At 45.8% G+C, this 27410-nt stretch overlaps 1 protein-coding gene across 5 annotated transcripts in view; it reads left to right on the top strand.

Annotated features, from left to right (window-relative positions):
- Window positions 1–27410, top strand: part of FGFR2 (fibroblast growth factor receptor 2) — a gene marked incomplete at both ends in the record, with an annotated part of 97658 nt that overhangs the window by 48405 nt on the left and 21843 nt on the right. For 3 of the 5 annotated variants that reach the window (XM_080911304.1, XM_080911306.1, XM_080911305.1), the window contains 4 exons: window positions 11950–12140; window positions 14561–14705; window positions 16694–16890; window positions 27238–27389. In XM_080911304.1, coding sequence (XP_080767430.1) covers window positions 11950–12140; window positions 14561–14705; window positions 16694–16890; window positions 27238–27389 — 685 coding nt within the window. Of the gene's footprint in view, window positions 1–11949; window positions 12141–13233; window positions 13382–14560; window positions 14706–16693; window positions 16891–27237; window positions 27390–27410 lie in introns of all 5 variants that reach the window. The other 2 variants (XM_080911303.1, XM_080911307.1) reach the window with 2 other exon arrangements.

A 27410-nucleotide genomic window follows, 5' to 3' on the forward strand; every position in this document is an offset into this window, starting at 1 on the left:
CCCTGGAGGGTGGGACAGGATCCCCTGAGTAGGCTAGCTAGCAAGACTATCTGTGTCAGTGAACTCCGAGTTAGAAAGACCCTGTCACAAAGAATATAGTAGAAAATAATCAGGGAAATTCCCGATATGGACCTCAGACCCCCATAGCCACATATACACTTGGATCCACTAATATGCAAGGATGCATACCTATGCATATATACATACAGACATACATGCATAATACATAAGAAGTTAGGGGTCAGTATCCTTCCTCACCCATGGAGCCCCTTCGGCTTTGAGTGATGAGCCTTTTTTTTTCTTGCTAACCATTATACCTTTATATTCTAAGAAACTATTCAATGCTTACTGGTCATTCTTTCCTCTTGATGTTTGGTCTGTGGGGGTGTATTCCAGAGGGCAGCGGAGGTATTAATAACACTTCTGATCCCTTGTTGCTTCAAACAGATTTTTTGGACTCTCATCTCCTACCTCAGGTGTTGGAGGATTAGGGCTGCCATTTGCCATCTTTCACTTGTGACTGGGTGGAGGTGGCTCAGCCTTTACCGCCAGTCCTGTTCTGGCTTGTCGCTGGCAGGCCAGAATGACACTGTTGGCTAGCCCTTGACACAAATCCTCCACAGTTCAGCTCTAGACGTGATGGGACACAGCCCGGCAGCATGTGCCGAGTACCTCAGGTGTGTGTCCAAGAAGAATGAAGTCTTGCTTCTTCTAGGCACAGACTGTTAAGCCCTGCTGTGTGGCTGACTCCTGGCCTGGAGCCTCTAGAAATCTCCAGTGAGGGGAAGAAATTGCACAAAGCATCAGTTTGCTACTTGGAGGCTAGGATGGCAAAGGCTTCATGTGATTGAGTAGCAGTGGAAGGGTTCAGAGGAGCCTGAGTATCTAACTTGGGATAGTGTTCAAGTCCTTGATGTGATGTGATAGTAGGGACCAGGGTGTGGCTCAGTTGGTAGAGAACTTGCCTAGCATACATGATGGAGTCCTATGTCTGACCCCCCCCCCCCCCACTACATATCACTAGGTGTAGCATGGCACGTCTGTAATCTTAGTAATTGTGGAGATTAGAAGGCCATGGTTATCTTTGGCTACAAAGTGAATTTGGGGCCAGCCTGGGCTATATGGATAAAAATAAAGGCATGGCGATAGGATGTTTGATGGTGGACCATTTAGCCATTAAGGTCATTATAGAAATTGCCTCTAGTAGGAACTCCTTTATTTCTGCTTGGAAAGATCTTATATATGTCTTGGTTTCCATCTGATTGGCTTCTTAGAGCTTGATGGACAAGGAGGGACCTTGGGTAGAGAATTTAAATGACTCCTAACTGAGATTTAGAGGTTTTAACACTGAATGCTGGTTTTCCTTCCATCCTTGGATGTAAGCCTTCTGCTCTTGCAGCACTAGCCAGGCTTCCGCACTGGGACCCTCAGAGGTCCTCCAGAGGTTTCCTCGCCTCCAGGCCTCACCTAGATCTCTCTATATCTGATCTTGCTGCCAGTGGACATTGTCCCATTGCTTGTGGTAGTTTGACATCATGCTGGAGCTGTCTCTCTCTTTCAGCTCTGGACTTATGAAACCTAGCTGGAGGAGGTAGGAAGCCCCTCTACTGTGTTCAGGGTTAAGGCTGTATGCAGGTGATATAGGTCCCAGTGACAGCCTCTGTGAATGGACACAGAATCCTAGCCCCACAGTAGCAGCAGGCAGGAAACACATCCCTGTTGATCTGTGGTCAGGTCTACTTTCCAGAGGCCCACTCTTAGGGCCTCCTTTTGACAACCAGGCCTCAACCCCTAAAAGCCCTCTCCAGCCCTCAAAGTAGTGCCATCAGCTGAGATTCAAGCTTTTAAAACTCGAGCCTATGGGGGCCATTTCTGATTCAAACTGTGATGGGTGACAACCTGTTTTGTTTGCAGCACCCAGCCAAGAAAGAGTTGCTATGAGAACAGGGCTCGAACTCATGGCACCGGCTCATCGTCATGCTTATTAGGCAATCCTGTGCTTTTTCACCTGTCCCCAGGCCGAGGCATTCACTCAGCCTATTCCTCTTTACAGGGGTGCTGAGGCTTAGTACTTTGCTGATGGGGATTTCAAAACTCCCTGGGGTCAAAGCCGGTTAATGAGATTTCATTACTCCAGAGCGGCTGGCTCCACATTCCTGCCTTACCACAGGGCTTCCAGGGGCAAAGACTGGTTGGCCGTCAGCTGCTTCAAAGGTGCTGCCTGGCACATGCGTGGTTTCCTGGAAGAAGTTAGCCCTTGCAGATGGGAGCTTGTAGGCACCAATCTGGTAGGAATCTCTCAGTGCTTGGTTAATAGTCTATGTTTGCTCTGTTCTGAGGACCGTCAGAAGCTCTTTGACCTACAGTTGAGGAAGGAAGGTTATTGATTCCCCTCAGTTCTGGCAGGAGTCCTGAAGAGAGCTAATATTCGGTTGGCTGTCTAATCTGTGGTAGGAGCTTAGAGGATGTAGAAGGGTTGTGGTCAGGTGAATGACCTACAGTTCTGTGTGAAGATGGTCTCTTCCATGGCATAGAGAGTGCAGGTGGGAGCAGGGAGGTAGAAAGCTACTTAGCTGCACGCAGCCTGGGATTGAGCTTGGCCCGAGGATGTGCCGATGGATTGCAGCAATGGTGTGCAGTAATGGGCCCCTTGGGTTGAACATCGCTAATCTGCAAATCCAGTCTCCAAAACTTCTTACCTCTCCAGTTTATCGTATTGTCAGTCAAGGATTGTCATGTTATAAGTTACAGATTTTGGAGAATTTAGGATTTGTGGACTTTTAGAATTACAGATGTTCAGCCATTAAAGCAGATGCAGGCACGGCCTGACATCCAAGAAATGCCCTAACTTGAAGCCCTTCTGGCCACAAGCATTTTAGATAAAACACATCTACCCTGTAACAGCGAAACTAGCTCATGAGGAATTTATATTCGAGTTTGGGGTGTCTTAACATACTGCAAATTCCGAAACAGAAAAACTGTGGAGTTTTTAAATACATGTCTTTACACAGCTTAGTCAGCATCTGCCTCTATGAACCAAAGGGCCATGCTGTTGAGTCTTGTACCAGCTCTTATTAAGAGTGAGTATGACCGTGGACCATAGTCTTCCTTTTGCAAGCGCTGCATAAAAGTTTGTGCTCACGGATTCCCTTTCCCTCCATCGTCTTCCAGTCTGCTTTTTTATGCCCACAGACAAGGAGAAGGGAGAATGTGGTCAGGATGTGCTGCTAACGGGAGATTTGATATGGAAGGGTGTGTTTTTTACTGCTGTAGGTTTTACATAGCATGTCCAGAGCAGGAGACGGTAGGAGGAGGTGACAAGGACATTGATGTTGGCATGGGGATGGTGTTCTGTTCTTCTGTGAAGAAAGTGGAGGCGGTGAGGAGGTCCTGGTCCTGATTTGGAGGTAGAGGTTAGAACCCCCTCAGTGTTGTACTGTGAGGGTGAGCCCTCTGTCTTGTCAGCACAGTGATGATCCCGAGCCTTCAGCTACTTGAGTTCATTGTGAGCTACAAGTAATCTTGAGCATCTCCACTTTGGTTTTAGGAAAACAGAGAGTTGATCCTTTAGCTTCTCCTGTTGGCTGTACCCGAGGGAGACATTTCTTGTTTGCTCAGATGTGCTGAGAGATTTTTTTTTTTCCTGCTTGACCCACCCCAGGAGCAAACCAAGGCATCCAAGGGATTAGTACGAAGTCTGGAAAGAAAGGCTTTTTAAATGGTGAGAGTTGATAATGGAGCCAAGTTGCCCTGTGTCTACCTATACCAGTCTACTCCAGTTCACTCTTGTGGCCCAGTGCTGCTCATAGAACATAGCATGCCATCATATTTAGGCTGTGTGTACCCCCTTTTCCCATCATAACACCAGAATGACAAGCTTGGTGCACGTCTATTTATTGAGCACCTATGTGAATACTTTTCTAAATATAGGCTACCTTGATCCTTTTGGATAGATATTTGCACAGCATTTGATACCCACGACATAGAATTCTGGCTCTCGGGGGTTTTCCAGTGATCCCCATTTTGTTTCTTCCAAGTTTAAAAAGAGCCAAATCTTGTCCAGCATGTTTTTCCCACGAGGGCAGCCCGGCACTGCACACACCAGCTAAAATCACACATTCCTGAATTGTGCTGCTTCTTCTAGTGGTGTGCAGGGCTTTACGGTGTCCTGCCCAGTGGGGTGGATCTCAGCTGTGTTTACCTCTGCTCCTCGGGATGGAGTCTGTGGACATCTGACGTCTGAACTGACATCAGCCTCCACACTGAAGGCCAGTGTAGCAAGGACCTTGTGTAGACTTGGTATCAAAAGAACAACTGTCATTTCGTAAATGGAACAGGATAGTAGACTTCACTAAGAGGGTGGGTTTGTCAGGACCCTAGGAGCAATCTGCATTGATTCAAAGGAGTCACAGTTCCTGTGTCTCCGTGTCTCCTTTTAAAACAACAACAACAAAAAAAAGCAAGCTGTGATTGGGCTGGAGATACAGCTCAGTTATAGAGTGTTTGCCTCGCATGCATGAAGCCCCAGGTTTCACTCTCAGTGGGTGTGCTAGTATACATCAGTAAATCCCAGGAGGATGCAGAAGGATCAGAAATCTAAGGCCAGTTTGAAGCAAGCCTGTGCTACATGTATAGCATGAAACTGGCCATTTCAAACTTTTTGAATATCTGGTTTAGTGATATTTAACACACTCAAAACATCATCCTCGTCTGTCTCCTGAATCCTGTTTTCCTCCCTAGAGCCAAGTCCCCTGTAAAGAAAAGCAGAGGCCCTTTCAAACCAAAACATGGCCTAAGAGTTGACAGTGTCGTCTACCCCTGAAGCCACAGAGCTCCAGTGGCTTAAACATTTGGAGTATAAGTGACACTAAGCTCAGGTCCTGTAATTTGCCTAAGATCTAAAATGACAAGCCAGCATGTAGAAGGGCTCGATTCCAGCCCAGCCGTTCTCTGTGACATTCATTAGAGTATCTTGCTCCTACATGTTTGGGTCTTCCCAGGCCTGCGCCCAGCCAGCCCTTCACTCTGCCTGTCCACACCACTGAGCAAGCACAAAGGAATTAGTGCTGTTTTGCTTCTAGCATTTTGTATAGTGCTCCCTTCATAAGTCATTTTAGGACTTTGGCCCTGGAGGGGAGATAACTCATCTCTTCCTAAACAACCTTGTTGCTTAGACTCTGCAAAGGTGTTGGGGAGGGTCCAGGGCAGATGTTGAAGGCAGCCAGAGCCCCAGCCTGATTCTGCAAGACTTTTCATAGGCAGCTGTTCCAACAGGAGGGGTGGCTACCTGCTGAGTATACTAAGATCTAGTGTCTTTGAACTCCTGGTTGCATAGACTGCACTTCCCTAAAACACACACACATTACTGTAAATAACAAGATAAGACTTTTTAAAAGAAAGTGATACAGAAGTAGGAAGAGGTTTGGAAGGGGTTGAGCAGAAGAAGTTGGGGAGACAGCTCAGTGGGTATAGAGCTTATTGTGTAAGCATGAGAGCAGGGGTTCAGATCCCCAGCAAGAAAAGCTGGGGAGGCAGAGACTGGAGAACCTCTTGGTTTTGTTGACCAGCTAACCAAGTCAGTTGATGAGCTTCCCGATCTGTAAGATCTCAGAACTAAAGGGGAGGGACTGGTGAGACGCTTCAGTGGTTACAATACTTGCCGTACAATCCTGATGACCTGAGTTTGATCCTTAGAATCCATGTAATGTGGAAGGCAAGAACCAACTCTACACAGTGCCGTGGCACGTGTGCCCTCCTCACATACATCCTCCATACAGTAATGAATAAAATAAAATTAAAAGAGGGAGTAGCTGAGGGAGAAGCACTCAGTACTGACCCGGTCTCTACCCAACACCGGAGAAGCCAAGGTAGGAGGATCATGAGTTCAAGCCCAGCTCGGGCCACAGAGCAAGACCCTGCATTCCAAAAGTAAATAACTTAGGGGACAGAGACAGACAGATCTCTTGAGTTCAAGGCCAGCCTAGCCTAGTTTCAGAGCTACAGGTGTGTGTGTTAGGGTGTGTTCAGACAGAGAGAGAGCAGAGGGAGACAGAGGGAGGAGAAGACCGACAGACCGACAGACCGACTATGCACTAACTGTTCTGGGCACCAGCACTCATTCTGAAAGTGTAGAGTGCTCCCTTGATCCAGCACTGCCTCATCTACCGATCAGTTTTAGTTCTAACCATCTTTTGTGCTGATATCTAGAGGTGGGAAAACAAAACAAAACTCAGAAGCCAACTGGCGTGAGCCTGGCTGGTGTGAATATGTCCGCAGAGACCTGACGGGGCAGTGAAGTCATTCTGCTAATTGTAATGAGCATGAAGCCTTTAGCAGGTTATTGGGCCCTGAACATCAGTGGCTTTGATGGCTGCCTCTCCTAATAGCCGTACCTCACCAACTGGTTTAGTTTGTTCTTGTTGAGAGAGAAGTCGGTCTGACTTTAGGGAGAAACAAAAAAGACTTCTCTCTTGTTTTTACTTGTCTTGAAAATTGCAGAATATTCTTTCTCTATTGAGCCCTTTGCAGTTGCTAAGAGACTGCCATTTTGGAAGAGGGGCAATTAAAATTTGATTTTAGTTTAAAGATAGAGCAGGTGAGGTTATCCTTCAACGATGGGTTGTCCAAGAGGACACTGGCTGCTTCCAGGGTGGGACTTCAGCCTCGCTGCCCGAGAAAGTAGCTTTCAACGGTGGGAGTGGGGCAGGGAGTAAAACGTGCTGCTTACCTCCGGAGAAGAAAAACTCAGGAGACTGAGGCATGCTGGAAACTGGGGGCCCTTGGCTTGACTGATTTCTAGGTGTGACTTAAGAACTCAGGCCTCCGATCCCTGAGATCCCTGTTTACTGGCAGTAGGTCGGAGGTCTCCTGACATGTTAGAAAGTTCCAGTGGTCAATTAGCAAAGACTTATTCTGGGTCACTCAGGTATTTCCCCTCCCCCGCCCCCCCAGCTCCATAATAACCTTGGGATGAAAAGGGCAGTTGTCCCTCACCCCTCGTTGGCTGGGTCTTGGCTCCCAGCTACAGAGCAAGGTTTGGGAGTTAATGTGTCTGGTAGTCTCGCAGCAGCTGGGCTTTGTGCTGTGGTGAAGTAGACACTTGAAAGCTCGGGGCCAGAGGAGAGAGACAGGAGGGAGGGCATGTATTTTTATTTTTTTTAAGCACTCCAGGCTGTATTTACTAAGCATTTATTCAAAGGAACCTCATTCCAGAGCTGCGGCCAACTGTCCCATCAGCCTCGGCCCCACCCTTTGGATTGCGTTTCCACTGTGTCTTAATTTGAAATTCACACAGGGGCCTCAAAAGGCTATTTGAAAAGCCCCTCCTCCCTTCCTTCCCCACCTTTTGGGTCCATGGCTCTGCAGGCTGGAAGTCCAAATTGTAACTATTTTCAAACTTCAGTCTAGAAGTAGAGGTAGGCGGTCTGTGGGCCTAGCCCCCTTCCTCGTGTTTATTTCACTCACTCCCCTGGAAAAAGAAAAATGTGTTTTCTATAACATCTTAGGGATCACCTCTCCGTAAATCCTGCGGGAGGAGATGTGATTTTTTTGTTATCACGTAGAAGAGCTGAGCCAGCAGTGGGTTTCAGTCTCTCATCCAGAAATAATTCACAGGCCTAATCCCTTTACTCTAGTGTGAGGAGCTGCAAACCGGTGGGCTTTGATTTGCCTGGGGCTAAATGAGGTTCAGGGGAGCTTTTTGAAGGACTATCACCCGGGGCCTCACCATCTTCTTTTGGGCCCATGGGGAAAGTGCACAAGGCCACCTGAACCAGGTGTCCTCACCAGCAGCTTTCCAGAAGCTTTTCACACACTTCCACCAACTTCCTGGTGGCTGCTTTTTGTGTCCCCTCCCCCCAACTCCCGCTCCTCCCTCCGTGACAAGGTCTCACTATGTGGCCCATGTTGACCTTGAACTTATGTTCCCTTTGTCTCCGGGTTCTGAGTGCTTTGGTCATGGCTCTGCACCCTTAGGCCCGCCAGGCCCATTGCTGTTGTTCAGGGTCTGTTGACACCAGATTGATGGCCAAGGAGGACAAGATGGCAGATGCTGGCATCCTGGGGCCTTTTCCAAGACGTTTCAGGCCTCATTCTTCGACTTGTTTAAGGGCAGAGACTAAGGTTGCAAAGGAAATCAAAGCCTGATGTGGAGAAATGAAACCTGAGGCCTACTGACTTTTTAAAAACATTTTAAATAACATTCTCTGAGGTTTCATTTTATACTGAGCGCAGCTGTAAGAAGTTTTGGAAGACGGTGTAAGGTTTCTATTACACAGCAACTGTACTTGCAGTTTTTCTGCCCAAAGTGAGAAAGAGCCGAGAGGGGAGAGTGGGTAGTTTGGAGGTTATTTTGTATAAGGTGAGAAAATTTGAAAGGATGAATTCAAGACTGTGAGCTGTAACGTTCAGTATGCTGTAATTTGCAAATGCAATAACACTGAACCATTGCAAAGGTCTCCTTTTTCCCTTTGGGTGGAAATAGTCAGGATAGCTTGGAATAACTTAATAACCGGAGCCCAGCAGCCCTGTGACCACAAGGAAAACAAGACTGTGAGATCTGGTCCAGGCCCTGCCAGTGTTACCCCAGCGACTGATTCCCTACCCAAGGCTGGTGCGGGAGATGCTGCGTTCTGAAAGCACTCCTTGTTCACGGGCTGTGTTATTTGGTATTAGTGTTTGCATGTGAGATGGTTTATTAGAAACAAGTATGGCTAATAAAAAAGGCTTGTAATGAAATTCCATAAATCTGGCTTAGAACCTTAGAGATTTTTTTCTAGTACTTCTGTTTCTAAAGAAAGTTACGCCATCTATGCACACACATGCATAGATGCATAAAAGCATGCTTGTGAATGCAAATTCGGAAAACCCAAGGCACGGACTGATAACTAAAATTTCTTCCCTGGGGCTGGAGAGAGCTCGGTGGCTAAAAGAGTATACTGCTCTTGCAGAGGGTCCAAGTTTAGTTCCTAGAACTCATGATAGGTACTCAGAACTGCAGGTAACTCTGTTTTCAGGGGATCCAGTATCCTCCTCTGGCCTTTAGGTCACCTTCATTTCACATGAACACACAGGAACAGACATGCACACATACACAAACACCCATATGTACACCCATGTGCATGAACATCTTTGTGTGTGCGTGCGTGTGTGCAGGCTGGAGGCAGATGTTTTTAGTAACCCTTAACTTTGTTATTTCTTTTTTTAGACAGGGCCTCTCATTGAACCTGGACCTCACAGAGACAGGAATACAGGCACTTAATTCTATCTTTCCCATTTTAAAGGGCCCAGCTGGGATTAATACAAACCTTGGTCATTCTCTGTGTACCCAAGTCCCTCTGGCCCATTCCAGAAGCAGCACATCATCCCATAGGGTTTCCTGTGATGTGTGAAGAAATGACGCTTTGAGATTTTTTTCCCCCAGTCACAAAAATGAACAGTTTAAGTTCTCTGTTCTACATGGGTGATAAAGGAAGAGATGGATGACTCTTTGGGGGGGCTCTGAAATTTTTATCTTTATTGAATGACAATGTAGGTGTCTATGAAGTGATGGAAGATTCCAGAAAGAAATGTGCTCCAACCTTTTCTCTCTTTTTAAAAAGTTTCTTAAGGGCCAGCAATGAACTTGTGGAGTAGAGTCAATTTGTATACGGCCTGGCTCTGGTTCAGCAAATTCCATGGGATGATATTTTAATCGGGAAGTCCCCAATACAGAAAGGCTTAGAGATCGTTCATTATAACTTGCTCCTTCCAGCCCAGTGTCCAGGAATCTCAAACATAGGGTCATTTTTGATATGGCGGACTGGTATGGTGGCAGTGGTGCTGGTGTGTAGGGTTCTTTTTATTTCTCTTTCTTAGCTATTTTTTGTTGTTTTTATGAGGCAAAGTCTTACTGTGTTAGACTTGCATAGAATTCACTGTGTAGACTAGGCTGGCCTTGAACTCAGAGATCTACTTGACTCTGCCTCCAAGTACTGAGATGAAAGATGTGTGACTTCATGCTCTGCTCTGCCTGAATTGTATTTGTTAAGCTAAGACAGTGGAACACTTTGTTGGAGAAAGAAGAAAAGAGAAGGGTTTGAGTATATAAGCATATATTTGAGAATGGGTTTGGTAACCAGGGTGCATTTGGCATTTGATAGAGAGACTGTGAAGAAGGTCCCAGTAACTTTGTAATCACAATATTTTTATATTTGAGATTAAACAGCAGCCCACTCCATTTGTTAATTCTTTCTTACCCTCAATCATCTATACATTCATTTGTTCAGCATTCATTTTACTGTTGTAAGAGCAGTGACATATGGCATATTCCTAGTATAGCTTTCAAGTATATAGAACCTTATTGTCCATCATAGGTAGACCAGATCTCTAGAATGCACTCACCTTATGTGACTGAAAGTTTATATTGATTAGCCACTCCACTTCTTCTCTTCTCCGTTCCTGACCACCACAATTCTATTCTTTTCATATATGAATTTGAGAGTTTTAGATCCCTTCTTGTAAGTAGGATCACATAGTATTTGTCCCCATGACTGACATATTTTTCCTAGCATAATGTCCTCCAGGTCCACTCTCACTCTCAGTTGGCATCAAATTGCATGCTTTTCTTTTTCTTAAAGCTGTTTAGTTTTTCCATTGTATATCAAGACTGGAGTTTTTATTTTACCCATTCTTCTGTTGATGGGCATTGAGGGTCTTGATTAAATTAAAATCTTGGTTGCTGTGAAGAGCCCTGTGACTGCTGTATCTCTCAGATCTTCACTGGAGTGAGAGTTACTGGGTCAGATGAACTGCTTTGTTTTTTTATCTCCAGCTTCCTGAACTCACCCTAACAATTGTATTTCCAGTGTGTGGTCCAGGGGTTCACTCTCCAGGCCCTCAGCTGTACCTATCTTATTATCTCTTTAATGATTGTTTTGATTTGCATTTTCCTAATGACTACTGATGCTAAGCATCTTTTCAGCTGCTTGTTAGCCATTTGTATGACTTTGGAGAAACTCCTTAGTCCACTTTTAATTGGGTTTTCACTAGTTCTTTAGGGACCTCATGTGTAGGTGCAAGCAGACCTTGACCTGGTATCTCTGTGGGTTTCTGCAGAGAACACCTCTCATCTGGAGCAGAACCTTCTGGTATAAGACAAGGAGAAATGTACTTTGTTGAGAATCTTCTCAGTGAGGCTAGAAAGGAATGGCCAAGCATCCCTCCTGTACAGCCTCCTCTAACACTAAGAAACTTAGCCCAGAAATAGACATCTGTTCCTGTGTTTCTTTAGTATCATATCAGAATAGACTAAGGAATATCTACTTTATACGCCTGGTGCCTGGTGTACAGTGAGACTTGGTACTTGTCAGATGGATGAATGAGTAAAGAAAGAACCACTAAATGTAGATCTTGTGTGATAACAAGAGAGATCCAGAAGGTTTGGTTTCATCTCACTTTGAGTTTTGGGTTCTGATTTGCTTTTTTTAAAGCAGGGGACACAAGACTTCCCAGAGCATCTTAGAAACTGGGAGAGATCAGGCACAGGGAAACCTCTCTCAATATTCAACACATCCTTAGGAGTTAGCCATGTTCCTTGCCTATGCCCTCTACCTCCTGTTTAAAGTGAGTCTGGGCATCACCTCAAGCCAAATACGTGAATAAGTGGCCTTCTACCCACTCCATATGTCTCTCGGGTTGCCCAATAAAGGATTTCCCCTTGCTCATTGGGTAGTCCATAACTCACAGTGTAAGGTATTCTTTTTCTGATTCTCTAATGAGTCAGCCTTTACAAGGGTTGTGCTTCAGTGCCCCTCTTTGAAGTAGTTTGTGTTCGCATGGGGCCCCTGTGTTATTCCAACGGAGTCAGCCAGCAGACAGAGGCCTTTTTTTGGCTTGAGTTCCCCTGACAGCCTTCTGGACAACACAACTTATTTATTGCTCTTTCTCCCCCTCCCATCGACTCTCCATCAGAGCGATCACCACACCGGCCCATCCTCCAAGCTGGACTGCCTGCAAATGCCTCCACAGTGGTCGGAGGGGACGTGGAGTTTGTCTGCAAGGTTTACAGTGATGCCCAGCCCCATATCCAGTGGATCAAGCACGTGGAAAAGAACGGCAGTAAATACGGGCCTGATGGGCTGCCCTACCTCAAGGTCCTAAAGGTGAGAACTTTCTGAAGCCCAAGGGGCCCTTGGTGAGGGCTCCCTGGGAGATTTGGCCAGCGTCTTTGATTTCTTGTTGGATTTCAGAGATGGTTTTCTTTATGGACTAGCCAGTAGAGTATGTTAAAGAGGGAGTAGCCATTAGGCCCATTAATAAAATTTCTGGAGGGGACTGTGGAATAGGGGAGGGGCTGCTACACTTGGAACCAGAGAATTCTGCTGTTTATTAGCCCTGAGGAGATGCTAAAGTTGGGGTGGGGTACTGCTCACAAGGCGACGTAGAGAGTAGATGGGATCGAGTGAATGGAAATAACTGGAAAGCCCTAGACAGCTTACGTACTAATGTTTTTTTTTCTGATGTTTTATGATATTTAATGCCATATTGATATATAACATTTGAATCAAATTGTAGTAGTTACAAAAAAATTTCAACTTTCTTTTTCAAAAAAAGATTCTCTCACTGTTTATGTTTTTTTTTTTTTTTTTTTTTTTTTTTTTTTTTTTTTTTTTTTTTTTTTTTGGTGTGGTCTAGAGAGTAAATGTGTGTGTGTTTTCACATCTATAAAACAATGAGCAGGGAGAATTTTCTTCCCTTTGTATTAAAAGAAATACTTTTTTTTTTTTTTTTTTTTTGTGGCTTCAGCCTCTTTAATTTTGGGGTCTAGCTTCCTCTTCAGCGTGCTGAGCTAAGTCTGTATTGTCAGTTTTAAGCCACTGCCTGCCCATCTACCAAGCCCCCAGGGAGTATACCAAACAGCCAGTCTTCCTATTCAAGTCTAGGCGCACCAGACGGATAACAAAGAACACTCAACCTATAGTCTTCTCTCTAGCCAGCAATACCCAGGATCCAAAGTGCTGGAGAAAGACTGCCAGGCCGGAGAGCTGCTCACCCGTCCTACCCACTGGTTACCTCTTCCACCCCACTCTGATCACTACTGTTCTCTACCACTTGACGTATCGCGTTCTCCCTCCCACAGCTCTTTAGGTGTGATTAATGGAGGTTGTTTTCTTGCGGTGTGTTGGTGGTGGGACCATAGGCAGCACCGAGTCCTTCCTGGTTGGCCATTATATTGTTTTCCTGTGTCTGTTCCAGCACTCGGGGATAAATAGCTCCAATGCAGAAGTGCTGGCTCTGTTCAATGTGACGGAGATGGATGCTGGGGAATATATATGTAAGGTCTCCAATTATATAGGGCAGGCCAACCAGTCTGCCTGGCTCACTGTCCTGCCCAAACAGCAAGGTAACAACGTTTTTGTGTTTGTGTTTTCTTATTTTTTTTATTTTATTTTTTTTTAAAAAGAAAACTGGATATAGGAGTTAAAAAGACTTGGTGCTTTGGGAGGCAGCAGGCAGCTTCTAGAATAACTCTCGTGGCCTTGGTATATTTATGATGATCTTTCTCTGGTGGTGCAGCTGGCGTCACGCCAGCAGCCATGGAAAAATGCCCACAATGTTCAAAGTGCTTGAAGATTGTCCTCCACCCTGACCCTGATTTCAAGCCCTTCTTTCTGTACTGTCTTGTTTGGACTGCACACTTCCCGTGACCACTGTGTCTGAGTATACACATGGGACTTGCATTTGCATGGGTGTGGAGTCTTGAGCTCTCTGATTATTAAGCCAGACTCAGTTGCCTTTCATGCTGGTTATGGAGAGCAATGCTAGCAGGCTAGGTTTCACCTGATGAAAGTTTTGTTCTTTGGTTTGGTTCCACACCGGATCCTATCCAGACCTGGAGGATGACTATCTTCTAGTGAATGTGACACTGGAGGACAACAAAGGCAGATGGTGGGGTTTTCAGTTATCATTCCTCACACACAGACATATTCATTTTAGAAAAGGAAACAAACTAAGTATCCAGTATTATGCTTTCTGCCTTGTTCTTTCAAGGTTATGTAAAGCAAGATGATTTTAGCTTGAATAAAATTAACCAGGATTCGGTAACCCAGATAACCTCCCACCCTGGTTCCCATGGAGCCCGAGGGATGTGTGAGGTGTCCACCTGATCGGCCATGTTTTGTTCCATCACACAGAACATAGAACTTCCCCTTATCTAACAATGGGAGTCTGCATCCAACAGGACCAGGACTCAGATTAGCCCTCCGGGTATTAAACTTTTTGGAAACCCATCCCCAAGTGAAATCCAAATGAAAACGAATTCAAAGAGAACGGACCCTGTGGGCTCATTTTTCCATGTGTTCGATCGCATGCATGTCTAGGTGGTGACGCCGGTGTGGTGATGGGCCTGCAGAGGTGAGCTGGCCGGTGTCTCTCGGTTGTGGGCTTTGTGGACGGGCTGCAGTTGGAATCTCCTGATGGCCAGTACCCCCTGGACCCGCTGGGACGAGGCCTCTTGGTTCCAAGGCCCCCTCCACAATCATTCCTATGTCTAGCCTTTTCTCTTGCTTCGTTTGTTTTCTAGGCCGCCGGTGTTAACACCACGGACAAAGAGATTGAGGTTCTCTATATTCGGAATGTAACTTTTGAGGATGCTGGGGAGTATACGTGCTTGGCGGGTAATTCTATCGGGATATCCTTTCATTCTGCATGGTTGACAGTTCTGCCAGGTATATACTGCTCTTTCTCTCCATGGGTTGGTCTCTGTCCTTGGTTGATTGCTCTAAAATTAACACAGCTTCTGTTATAGAAGTAGCCCCACTTATCGATTGAATAAAGATGCCCCCTCCCCTCAATTGTTCCAAATGACCCCTCCAGAACAAGAAACCACCTTAGAAATTCATGCATAAAGAGATCCCATACTAGAATCTACGGTTAAATAAAATGTCACCCTTAAAACCTGAAGGGATCTTAGAATCTTAGTGGATCATCAAGTGGTTGACTCAATGAGCCCCATTGCCCAACCCCCTAAGAAGGAAGTCAAAATTACTTTGTGAGATTCAAAGTAATTTGCTTTCCCCATTGTAAATTCCACTTTGCTAAAAGCCCCTATGTGGTTTGATGCCTCTTGGTCTGACTTGCTTACCTCTCGTTTGAGGGCAGATAGACTTGTATTGGGGTACCCGGGAAGCACCTCTAAAGGGAGGTGCACAGAAGCAGTGTGTTACCTTGGGAATCGGGTGGCTTGCTGCATGCCTCAATAGAGTGGACGCTCGTTTGCTTTTCCTGCAGAAGCATGTGTATGCTATCCCGGGCTCGATGTTATTTCTGCCTCGTAGAGAAATAAACATCAGCAAAGCCCATTGCTGTCTAAGTCTTTAACCACTGCCTCTGTTCTAGTCCGGCTTTCTTGGTACATGCTGTTCTCTCTCATGCATTGCCTAGCATTTCCTTTGGAAACCTGCATAGACTTGGTTGCAGCTAATGATGCTCTCCTGCTCCAGTTATGAATGCCTTGTTTCTAGAGTACCATGCCTACTGCATGCCTGTTTTATAGCTCGTAAAAATAAATGGATTGTTTTGTTTTGTGCTGTGCTGCTGAGAGTTTTTGACTACCTTTGCAACTATTTGTTTTTCTGATTAAAATGTATAAGCTTGAAAATGATAACCATTGCATCCATCTTCCCCTTTGGTTATGTTAGGAATCTGCTCTGTGAGTATTTATTCCTGAAACAGAGGCCTCTCCTGTTGAGCTTGCTTTTGTTGCAATGCTGTGCTCTGTAAGTGCCTACCTGGCACTTCTTAACCAATTTGCCTGACAGCGCTACTCCTTAAGGAGATGCGGCTTGAGAGTAATCATGTTTGGAAATACACTGCTTGTACATTGACCAATTGAGGACTAAGGAGGGACCAATATAGCTGACGGAAGAACATGTTAAATTAATCACATTTCGGCTCACATGTAGTACCATCATATTTTTAAAGGTTCAGTAACAAGTTAATATAACTGGTTATACAAACATTTTAGTGGTTATTAAATATTATATATATACATGTACATATATGTGTATATATATACATATATATGTGTGTGACTATCTCATGGTTGATACATTTGTTTAACTGGATAATATTCTGCACTTTATGAAAAGACTCGCCAAAACATTTTGGGCCAGTCTACTAGATGAGTGTGAGCCCTTTGAAGCTGTGGTCCTCTGGGGCCCTGTTGAGTCTTCCTCTGGAGGGACCTCCCTAGCTAGCAATCATTGTCCCCATCTCCTTAGAAACAACAGTAGATGTGCTCCCTTTTAACAATTCTGTTTGGTTTATGTTGAGTGGCCATAATGAAAGCTAGTCCTCCTTTGGTGTGTGTACTAGGTGTCCTGCTCTGACCAAGGACCTAGCAGAATGTGGCCTTGTAGTCTCCCATATGATTTGACATCAGCTGCTCATTGGTGGCAGAGGCCCACTGAGGCTAGAGAAGGTAGTTGTTCCCTGGGCTGTAGTGAGAAACTGAGGAGCCCTTGGCTCTTTGTTAGCATTTGGAGGCAGGAAGCACATGGCTGTTCTGCATCTGGGTGTCTTTCTGCGTTGACATATTGATGGGGGAGCCCTTGATGTCTTTGGCATCGTTCCTTGAAGTATGCTTTGATACATCCCTCTGGTATCCTAACTCTGTGGCCTGCTTATTTGTCCCCTCCTGTGATCTACAACCCAGCGCCTGTGAGAGAGAAGGAGATCACAGCTTCCCCAGATTACCTGGAGATAGCTATTTACTGCATAGGGGTCTTCCTAATCGCCTGCATGGTGGTGACGGTCATCTTTTGCCGAATGAAGAACACGACCAAGAAGCCAGACTTCAGCAGCCAGCCAGCCGTGCACAAGCTGACCAAGCGCATCCCCCTGCGGAGACAGGTAACAGAAAGTAGATAAAGAGTTTGAAGAGATTTACTCCCCTCCACCACCCAGCCAGCTCCTGGATCTTTTCCCTCTGCTTTGATTCTCCCTCTGGTTTCTGTGAGCTTCAGAACTGTAGGCAATTCTAACCTGACGCTCTGAGCAAGTTCAGTCAGGCCTGGGACTAAAGAGCATTAAGTCGAAATGCTGCTCTGGGGTTGGGAGGTTGGAAAGTCTTAAAGGACAATAGTGGGGATATTGGAGCTGCTCAGTGGGGTGAGCAGTTCTTCTGGAGGCCAGAGGAGGTCGTGCTCTAGACCTGTGGGAAGTCTCAAGTACAGGGCTCCTTTGAGAGACTAGGTATTTTTGTCTGGGCTCCATTGCTTCTTATGAGACAGGATGTTCAGGTGCAGTTTTTTCTTTTTATCATTAATGGGAGAGTCTAGTTTTCTTTGATTTATTGTTTTAAGTAGAGAGATAAGAAACATACGGTATGGAGGTACTAATGCTTGCCTGAAAGTGATCTGTGATTTCTGCTAAACTGGATTCTGGTTGAAACAACATTGTATGCTTATAGTTTATTGTTACAGGTTACGGGTGGGGCTAGGGATTCAGTGGTAGGATGATTTTATATGTGTATATATGTGTGTGTGTGTGTGTGTGTGTGTGTGTGTGTATTTTTGTTGTAAGCACATGTGGGCAGGTGCCTGTGGAGGTCAAAAGTGAGTGGCAGATCCACTAGTGATAGAGTTAAGACAATTGTGAGCTTCCCAGTATAGACAGTGGGAATTGAATTCTGATTTTCTAAGAGCAGCAAGCGCTCGTTAACCACTGAGCCAGTTCTCCAGCCCCCAGATAAATTGAGGGAGAAAATTACCTTTAACCTTGAGCTTGGTCTTTGATGGCTGGCTTTGGGGGAGGTAAGGCAAGATAGAACCTCCTCTGTGCCATAAAACAAAGTCCTTCAAAGGTAGATAAGCAAAAAAAAAAAAAAAAAAAAAAAAAAATGCTTGACTTCTGTGCTTGTTCAAGGACTCTTAAGGGCTTGGGATGTGTGGGTGTAAATCTTTATGATAGGATTTGGAACTTGATTCTGATAAAATTGTCACTATTTTTAATTAGCAATTGAAATGACCAACCTGGGCTGTGTTATCTTAGTAGAACAGAACTGGGAGGTGTTTGTTAAAATTGCATATTTGTTAGTCTCTGCCCTAAAAATTCTTATTCAGTGGTTCCTGAATGGATCTGTAAGTCTGCATTTTAAACACTTCCTTGGGTGATTCTGTGTAATACCTTAAGAATCCCTGCGTTCATTCCAACCCTGCCCTTCCTGGGGCGCCAGCTAGCAAGGACCTTTCCGTGGACAATGTTCTGGGATGGACTGGGAACCAGCAGGCAGTAGTGGCTTGGACACGGGCCTTGGTTGTCTCTTCTCAACCTAGCTTCACACTACAGGCTGAGCAGGTCCTTAACAACTTCCTTGAAGCCTTTCCAACCGGTGTTTCTTGTAGAGGTTTCAAATAGCATTTGGAGCCTATGTCAGATGTAGCCATCCCACAGGCCAGCTGTTGAATGTGAGGATCCAAGAGGCTCAGTGGGTTTCTTTTTGGCTCTGAGAATGCTGTGCTAGTTTGAGTGACACCACTGTCCTTTGTGGGACCAGAGAAGCAAGATGGGGTTGAAGTTAGTTAGTTGCCTAATGAGTTGCTGGGAGAGTCCTTTAGTAACACTCTTACCTAGTGAGATAGTGCCAAGGCTTCAGGCACTATGGCCACTCCTTTAGCCACTCCTTCACAGCCTCTCCTGATCTCTTAGCCCTGGGTCATCCTTAACATCTGGGCTGGTGTAGGAAAGATGGGAGGGAGGTCACGGGAGGGAGGTCACGTCTCCTCTGTTCTTAGAGGAAATAGGTGAAATCCATAACTTGAAGTAGATAAGCCATACTTCTTTCATCACTTAAGAAACCGATCTTTATTTTTGCGTGTGCATGTTTACACATGTGTGTGGCAGCTCTTCGAAAGCTAGAAGAGGGTGCTGGATCCCTCGAAGCTGGAGTGCGGGTAGTTGTGAACAGTCTGATGTGGGTGCTGGGACTAGAACTTGGGTCCTCCGCAAGAGCAGCAAGTGCTCCTAATCACTGAGCCATCTCTCCAGCAGCCCTTGTCACATTTAAAGTCTACATTTATATATCTATGTAGCTCAGGTGCGTGCGTGCGTGTGTGTGTGTGTGTGTGTGTGTGTGTGTGTGTGTGTGTGTGTGTGTGTTTGAATGTGAGAATGCACATGGAATAGCATGTCTGTAGTGGCCAGAGGACAGCTTACAAGGGAGCCAGCACCTTCCTCTACCACATGGTCCCCAGAAATCAAACAGATCAGGCTCAGCTAGGTCATTTTACCTGGTGACCCATTTTGTTGACTCCTTTAAAGGAAAACATTTCACTACTGCAGCGTTCTTTCTTTTGCTTCATGTGAAGAAGACAGATGCCATGGAGTTTCCTTTGGCACAGGTGTTCGGCGTGTCTTCCATTCTGTTTGTCCAACTGAGTCTCTTCACTGTCTCCACCTAAACTGTCCATTTTTCTCATATTACGTGTGTAACCAGAGGGAAAAGTTGAGTTTCCCATTTACCTTCCTTTTTTCCTTTATTCATTGTCATTTACTAAGGGCAGCTTGTTTTAGTGAGTGGACCTAAATCAGGATTCTGGGACTGGGAGAGTGGCTCAGTAGTGGGGTGCTTGCCTAGCTTGTCCAACCCCCAGCACACCAAAAGAAAATAACTAAGCCGGTTTCAGGTCAGAGAAAGCCTGCCCTTTCAGCACCTGAGGCAAGGTTGGTGAAACGTTTCTTCAGGATCACGTTGTATAAGGAAAGTGTGTGAGGATCAGGCTCTCTGGATGAACAAGTCTCTGGGAGATAAATGGGTTGAAGAGGTGCTGATATATACCCTTGCATTTCCTAGAAGTCGGGGGTGTGGGGGGATGTGGTACTGCCTCTTCCCAAAGGATTTCCCCGAAGCACAGCCCGCTGAGAAGGAGGAAGAGATGCTTATCATGACTCTGGATAAAGAGGGTATTGGGCTGTGGCTGGAGGGAAAAGCCCCACAAAGGCGTGCAGATAGGTTAATGACAGAGTGAATACCACGGGGATGCCTTGCATGCCTCTACCTGGCGACAGATGAGCCTGTAATCAGATGTCTGGAGGACGGGCTCCCAGGCATTAGGAGGCGAGGCTTTATTTTGTGTTGGCCTGAGCTTCTATATGATGCAACGTCCATGTGGGATCCCTTGCCCCGCAGCACCACTCCATCCTCGTCTGTCTTAGAACACTAAAAGTTGGTTTGTTCATGTTGTCTTTCCGTGTGCACAGGCGAGTGTGTGCGGGTGTGTAGGTGTGTACAGAATGTGTGCTGAGGCCAAATTCTAACCTCTGGTGTCATTCCACAGGTGTGGTCCACCCCTTACTCTTTTGTGCTAAGTTTCTCATTCTCTGGCCTGGAACTAGCCAAGTAGGCTAGTCTGTCTGGCCTGTGAGCCCCAGGGCCCCAATTGCCTCCACCTGCTCCTCCTCCCTGTTAGGATTCCAAGTGTCAGCTACCAAGCCTGGCTTTTTTTTTTTTAATGTAGCTTCTGGAGATTGCTCTCAGGCCAAGGAAGGCAGGCCATTTTACCCACTGAGACACCTTTCTCCTTAATGTTTGCTTCCCTGCCCTGAACTTGTTTAAAGCAGGTATTTCACTTAATTTTTCTGAGGTAAAAAGGTGGGTCTTTTGGGTTGTTTTCTGTATCAAATAAATTCTATATAGTCTTTCCAGTAAGTATTAATTTTGGGAGACATTTTAATGTATGTTGATGATTGGGAAAAGAGAAGCAACTTGCTGGTGGGGCAGGCTGGTAGCGTGTGGGACCCCTCCTAAGGAGGAGTCATCCCTTTCATCCAAGCCTAGGACTGGACACTTTGTAGGTACTTGTTCCCTATGTCTACTTCTTGGTACCTAGTGTTGAACGGCAGTAGCTAACCTAGAGAAGGGCACCTTGTGACCCAACTGGACCATCGGTGGTCACTGAGAAGTGGTCTTTGTGTACTCCTGAATCTGAGTGGAGGGATTTGCCTTCTGTGATCTCCACAGAGTCCCTTGTTAGGGGAGGTGGGGCAATGCATTTAGAGTGGGACAGAGAAAGCCTTGTTCTGTGGAGTGCAGTGTTTGTTGACAAGCTTTCCCAGGTAGGGCCAGCGCTTCTCTGGAGCCAGAAGTTTGTGTCCAGATGACTCCATAGCCTCCTCATCTCCCAGCCTCACACGGGACTGCAGTGAGATTGTTCCCGGCCTCAGCCACTGACCTGGGTAGCTGAGAAAACCAGAGAGCAATTTCATAATGCCTTTGAGACCCATGGTTATCAGGGGTGGGGCGGAGGAACGCTCAACTCCAGAGCTGTTCTCAGGGCGATATATTCATGGTATACGAGACTCAGTGAAGTGTAAGTTCTGACTTACCTACTGCTTAGCAGTCCAACACCATGACCTGGAATCTCCTTCGTGGTGTGGTCGACCCAGAGCTGCAGTGTGCTGGTTCTGGGAAGCATTTGGGCAGCAGGATAGTTGTGGATGACCCAAGTGGAGTTCTCACCTTCATAGGAATAGATTGCTTTCCTGTTCCCCAGCGTAGCCTGTCTTTTCTCTCAGCCTCTGAAAGACATGCTTCTCTGACTGAGATCTACCCTGGACTCCTGTTGGTGAGCTGTAAGCTGATCGGAACATTCAAGTGTCTGGAGGAGGTAGAGGCTGTTTAGGGGGCAGTGTGAGTGATTACCTAGATTTTGTTATGGAAGGAAAAAAAAATCCACCCCCAGAGGCCCTCTGAAGCTTGCTGTGGTGCAGGTATTCTGCTTGGTGGTACAGGTGTTTGGGGCTAGACTTAAGGCAGAACTGTGTACACGCTGGCCCTCTGTTCTGATGTGGAAGGCTCCATCCATCTGCTGCCTGGGAGTCAGAGGGTGTCTCAAGTCTGCTGTGGTCCAAGGGTATGTGCCAATCCTCAAGAATAAAGAGGAACTTGACTCACACCTCCGAGTCGTGTCTTCTCTTCCGCCTCCTCTGCCATCTGTGAGGTCCCCTCTGGATGTTCGGCTTGAGGCAGTATAGAGAGAAGCCGCTATTACTTGGTGGCCCTTTAAAAAGAGAAGGGAAGAAAACCCACTTCCTCCGTTAATCTCCCACATGTACTGTGGAAATATATGAAAAGCACATTTAGTTAAAAGCTTGATTTATGGCACGTGGTAAAGAGATCCCGGCATGTAAGGCTGCCGAATTGGAGACTGTGAAGGGTGTGTGGCTTTCTAAAAACCGCCTGCCAAGATTCGGGTGGGTGGAGAAACAGTTTACTAGAGTGTTAGCATTTATTGTTTGTAAGTGACTTCTAACAGTGGGATGTTTTTAAGTGGGTTGAAAGGGAAACTCCAGGATCGAAGTTTCTAGATTAAAGATGGAAGAATAGCTGAGAAGGGGGAAGTTTGAACTACAAAAGGAAAGAAAGGAAGTCTGTAACATAGTGGTTGTGAGGAACGTCCAAGGTAGGCGGTGGGGGCCACAGTTCAGAGGGAAGGAGCCCCTGAAAGGCAGGGTTCCTCGGGGAACCCCTTGCTGGGGATTTTGCCAAGCCCTCCAGACAGGTTGTCTTTCTGAGGAGAGGCAAGTGAAGAGAAAGCCAGCCATGCATTACAGCCCCAGAGGGGATTTTAAAAGTATAGTAAACGCATGGAGGTAAAATTAAGATATACCTCCGCAGACAGGGAGAGCAGGTTCTATATGTTCAGATACGTTGAGTATTTTTTTAAGCTTTCTCTCTCTGGGCGTGTGTGTGTGTGTGTGTGTGTGTGTGTGTGTGTTACAAAGGTATTTTCCAGACTTGTACACTGAACCTGAGTCTGCACTTAATATTGAACAGAATTCCCACAAGCAAAGGCAGTTTTCCACGTTAATAGCAATGGCGGCAGCAAATGCTGTCAAGGTTCTCTTTTCTTTTCTATTATTGTAGTTTCTTTCCCTTCTCCTGTTTCCCATTTTGAAAATGTTCACATTAAAGCTCTGTCCTGGGTGGGTATGCATATGATCAACTTGCACCACAGGTCTGTGGTATGTATTCTGTTTGGGTCCAAGGTTCTCCACAGAGCAGTTAATGTCAGACTAGATGGTAAGTCTCTGATTTGAAGTAGCCCCTAAGTCATATTCACCAGCAGGACTTTGATACCATATAGCATTCCTTTCTCTCCCCTAATTTTTACATTAAAAATTTTTTTTTCTTGCTGACTGGAGCTCCAGGCCATCCTGGCTGGCAGTTTAGGGTCCCATCTTGTAAAACAGATATGTAATTAAGGTATACATTACCTAACATCAGAACAGACCCACCCAGTAGAGTAATCTGGTGAGCTATGGCTGTCCCAGCCTAGCAGTGAGCCCTTAATGCTGTCTTTACTTTGTCCTATTAACTCTAGGACATGTGTTTGAGACCTCCAGACTCACAGAGCCAGCTTTATAATGGAGACGTAAAACCAGGAATCTGACCATGACCCCCACCCTGACCCCAGTGCCATTGACTGGGATGTATTCCTCCAGACCCAGGTCATCTTGGCTCTGGATGGTCACCAGGTTACACATTGAAGAATGTGGGAACATCCCAAAACAGCGTGGGGGACAAGAGAGAAGTGCAGATGGGGGTCTTGCTAGTTTCTAAACTGAAGTCTGCATATTTCAAGCCTGTGCCTCCCTTTCCCGTTATTCATATTTATTTTATTCCAAATAATATTTTGGCTAAAGAAAGAACGTCTACTAAAACACAAAAGAAACACCAGACCAGGGTAATAAAATCTAAACGGTGTAGAAAGTTCTGGAATAAGACCTGTTTCCTACCTTCTTGTTCCCTGTTCTCGATCTCTTTCTCTCTCCAAAGGTGACCACTGGTAAACCCTTAAGATATCTTTCCAGAAAACATTTCCTTCCTGCCTTGCTTCCCAATTCTCCATCTCTCTCCCCAATGGCGACCATGGCTAAACCTTAGATATCCTTCCAGAAAATGCCTGTGGTCACAACCCATCCTGTAAGCTTCCATGGGGTGAGTATAGACACCCAGGACCAGCCACAAAAGCTGCGATGTGCCACTAGCTTCCGGCCATTAACATCATTCAGAACTGTGCTCTCCTCAGATGTCCCAATCAGTGTCCCCTCCTCACTGGTCTGAGGACACAGTGGGGCCTAACAATTCAGCTTGGAGCTTTAGAGCCAAGCTGATGGTCCTATGAAGAGTTCTGGCTCCACACATCCTCTGGCTCCACACATCCTCTGGCTCCACACATCCTCTGGCTCCACACATCCTCTGGCTCTTTGCTCTCTGGGACCTGTGTTGTCTCTTTACTGGACTGACTTTCACTTGTTTGGCTGTGGCTGCTTGCCTCTGATCCTCTGGTGTGAATTTTTACTATATTTCTACTAGGTGATGATTTTTGCCTATTTGTGTGGAAGGACTTCCAGAAAGATCTTAAATTAAAAAAAAATTATATGCCTTTTGCAAGCATAACTTTTGACCCTGATTCAGAATGAGTCAGGTGGGTGGTTCCAGGGAAGCACTATGAACCAGCCCCATTCCAGAATCTTCTGAGCCCCTTCTCTGTGGATCAAGCTCATGATGTTTCTGTGGCCAGTGGAAAGGGGGCTTTTGCTGTTGTCAGGACGCTCCTAGTTTCTGATGCAGCCTGCTCATCACTGCAAGGCTGGACACCATGTAACAGTGGTGGGGAGGAGCTTGGGACTCACCTTTTGTTATGCTGAGGAGGAGCTCCTATTCCGGAACCCAGGAGTAGGGAACAAGAGGAGTAGATTCTAGAGGTACTCACATGTTTCCTAGCCCATCTTCCCCTGCTTGCTTCTGGATTTGCCTCAGAGACTGGATCCTTAAATGTATGGCTCTCTATTACAAAATTATCAGGTTCTTTCTTTAAAAAAAAAAAAAAAGCATCAATATTCGTTGTGGCAAAATAAGTAAATGTCCTGTCTGCATAGTACAATTTAAATATAACTTCTCCCTGGGGGTTGGTGAGAGGGTTCAGTTCTCAAAGGTACTTAAGGTCCATCCCCATGGCCTGTGTTCAATCCTCAGAGCCTACGTGGTAGAAAAAGAGAATTGGCCCTCAGAAGTTTCCTCTGACTTCCACACTGATATGCCTACAAACACATGCACACAGATACATTTTTTTTTCCATTTAAAAAGAAAATCACCTTTCCCCTTCCCAAAAGATACTTAGAAGGTTCAGAAATGTCCCTATGTATATTTTAAATGATAGCAATATTTCATATAAAAATTTACTTGTTAATTTTAACATTTCTTTGGGATTTTTTTGGGGGGGGGGGAATAGGGTCTCTGGGATTGAACTCAATATGCCAAGGATAACCTTGCGCATCACTGACTTTAATACTGCAAACACTTTCCCTCAATTCCATTAAGGGTAGTTGGGTTTACAAAGAGCAGAAGGGTTTGCCGACGGGGCAGTCCTTGGGTTCCTCATACTTTCATCCAGGATCTACCTGTGAAAGTTCCTTTGGCTTCATCTTTGTAATCTGGGTTGAGAAGGAGTTTGTATTCTCAGCAGGGGATTGTTACCCATGAGGGAGCTGGAAGCAATGGTGGTCTGGTGTGCTGCCTGGGTGGCTCTTGTCTAACCTCACACTCCATGTGTCCTGACCCAAAGCCTCAGCTGTGGTCTGAGGTGAAAGCAGTATCCCGAAGCCCACAATCACACCAAGGCTGTGGTGTAGTCAAACCCAGGCCCAGCCTTTGTGTCGGCTCTGCGTATATTTTCTTTCTCAGAAATCAGCCAAGGAGAGATGGTGTGTTTAAGAAACAGACACTGGCATATGTGGTCTGGCATAGACTGGTGTATAACAAGGTAAATGAGAAAACTTGGTGAAGCCCTGTGTGCCACCGGGTGGGGGAGGATCCTTCCTGTGGGTCTCTGAGTGAAAATGTCTTTTCCTCAACCCTTGGTCTCATGCATTCGCTGCTAAAGTGACAAGAGCCATCCCATTTTCACTAAATGGGCTGGACATCATCAGGTTTTGGGACTACTGAGAAGAGATGGAGAATAACCTCTCAATGCCTGGGACTCGGGTTTCCGTGGAGGAAAAGGCTCCGAGCTACCCTTTCCCTGTGTCTTAGGGTTCTACTGCTGTGAAGAGATATTATGACCAATGTGAATCTTATAAAGGAAAACATTTAACTGGGGCTGGCTTACAGTTCAGAGGCTTAGTTCCTTATCATGGTGGGATGTATGGCAGACATGGTGCTGGAGAAGGAGCTGAGAGTTCTACATCTTGATCCATAGACAGCAGAAGTGGATTGTGTACTACACCAGAGGGAGTTTGAACAAACCACAAGGCCATCCTGACTGCGTCCAACAAGGCCATCTGATTGGGCCTCTCCCTATGGGCCAAGTATTCAAACCACCCCAGCATGCATACCCCACAGCTCTTTCCTTGAGAAAGAAACCTTTCTTTGCATTTTACGGGCAATGGAAGTATGGATGAAGCTTGTTACATGTTTGTGAATCCCTACCTGCTGACTTGATTCCGGATGTGTTTTTACTTTACAGTGCTGGAAATTGAATGTGGGGACTTTCACATGTTTGTCCAGCACCCTGTAACTGAGCCCAGCCTTCGAGTTAGCGAATCTCAGGATCTCTCAGAAGTACAGCATTGGTCCCTAGGCTGAGCAGGACTGACAGGATCTTGGTTATCCAGGGTCTGAATAAGGAAAAGCAAAAGCAAAACCAAAAAACCTGTAATGAAGTCAGTAGGGTCTGTCTGCACATTCTTAAGTTGCTGTCCTAAAATAATTTAGGATAAGGGACTGGCGAGATGGCTCCTTGGCTAAGAGCACTGGCTGTTCTTCCAGAGGACCTGGGTTCAGTCCTCAGCACCCACTTGGCAGCTCACAACTGTCCGTAACTCCAGTTCCACGGGGTCTGATACCCTCACACCGACATATGTGCAGGCAAAAGACCAATGTACATAAAAATTTTAAAAAAACTAATTTTTAAAAAGTTAGGAAGAAATGAGGAAGTACTATGATTAAAGTTCTGGAAACATTTTTTATTTACAACCCTGACCTGGGGATCCTGTGACTTTTCATTTTGGCTCATGTTTTTTTGTTTGATTGGTTGGTTGGTTGGTTGGTTTGGTTTGCTTTGGGTTTTGGGTTATTATTTTTTTTTCCTGGTTCTTTCCCCTGTAAGAACTCATGATCTGGCTGGGTCCCAGCTCACTTCCGGCCTTCTCAGGTGGAGCCAACATTACATCTGCTTCTTTGCATTTTGTATACAGGTTTCGGCCGAGTCCAGCTCCTCCATGAACTCCAACACCCCACTGGTGAGGATAACGACACGTCTGTCCTCAACAGCAGACACCCCGATGTTAGCAGGGGTCTCTGAGTATGAGTTACCAGAGGATCCAAAGTGGGAATTCCCCAGAGATAAGTAAGTACCCCTTCTGGGCAT

Source organism: Micromys minutus, assembly GCF_963924665.1.
Source record: "Micromys minutus genome assembly, chromosome: 2".
Lineage (NCBI taxonomy): Eukaryota > Metazoa > Chordata > Mammalia > Rodentia > Muridae > Micromys > Micromys minutus.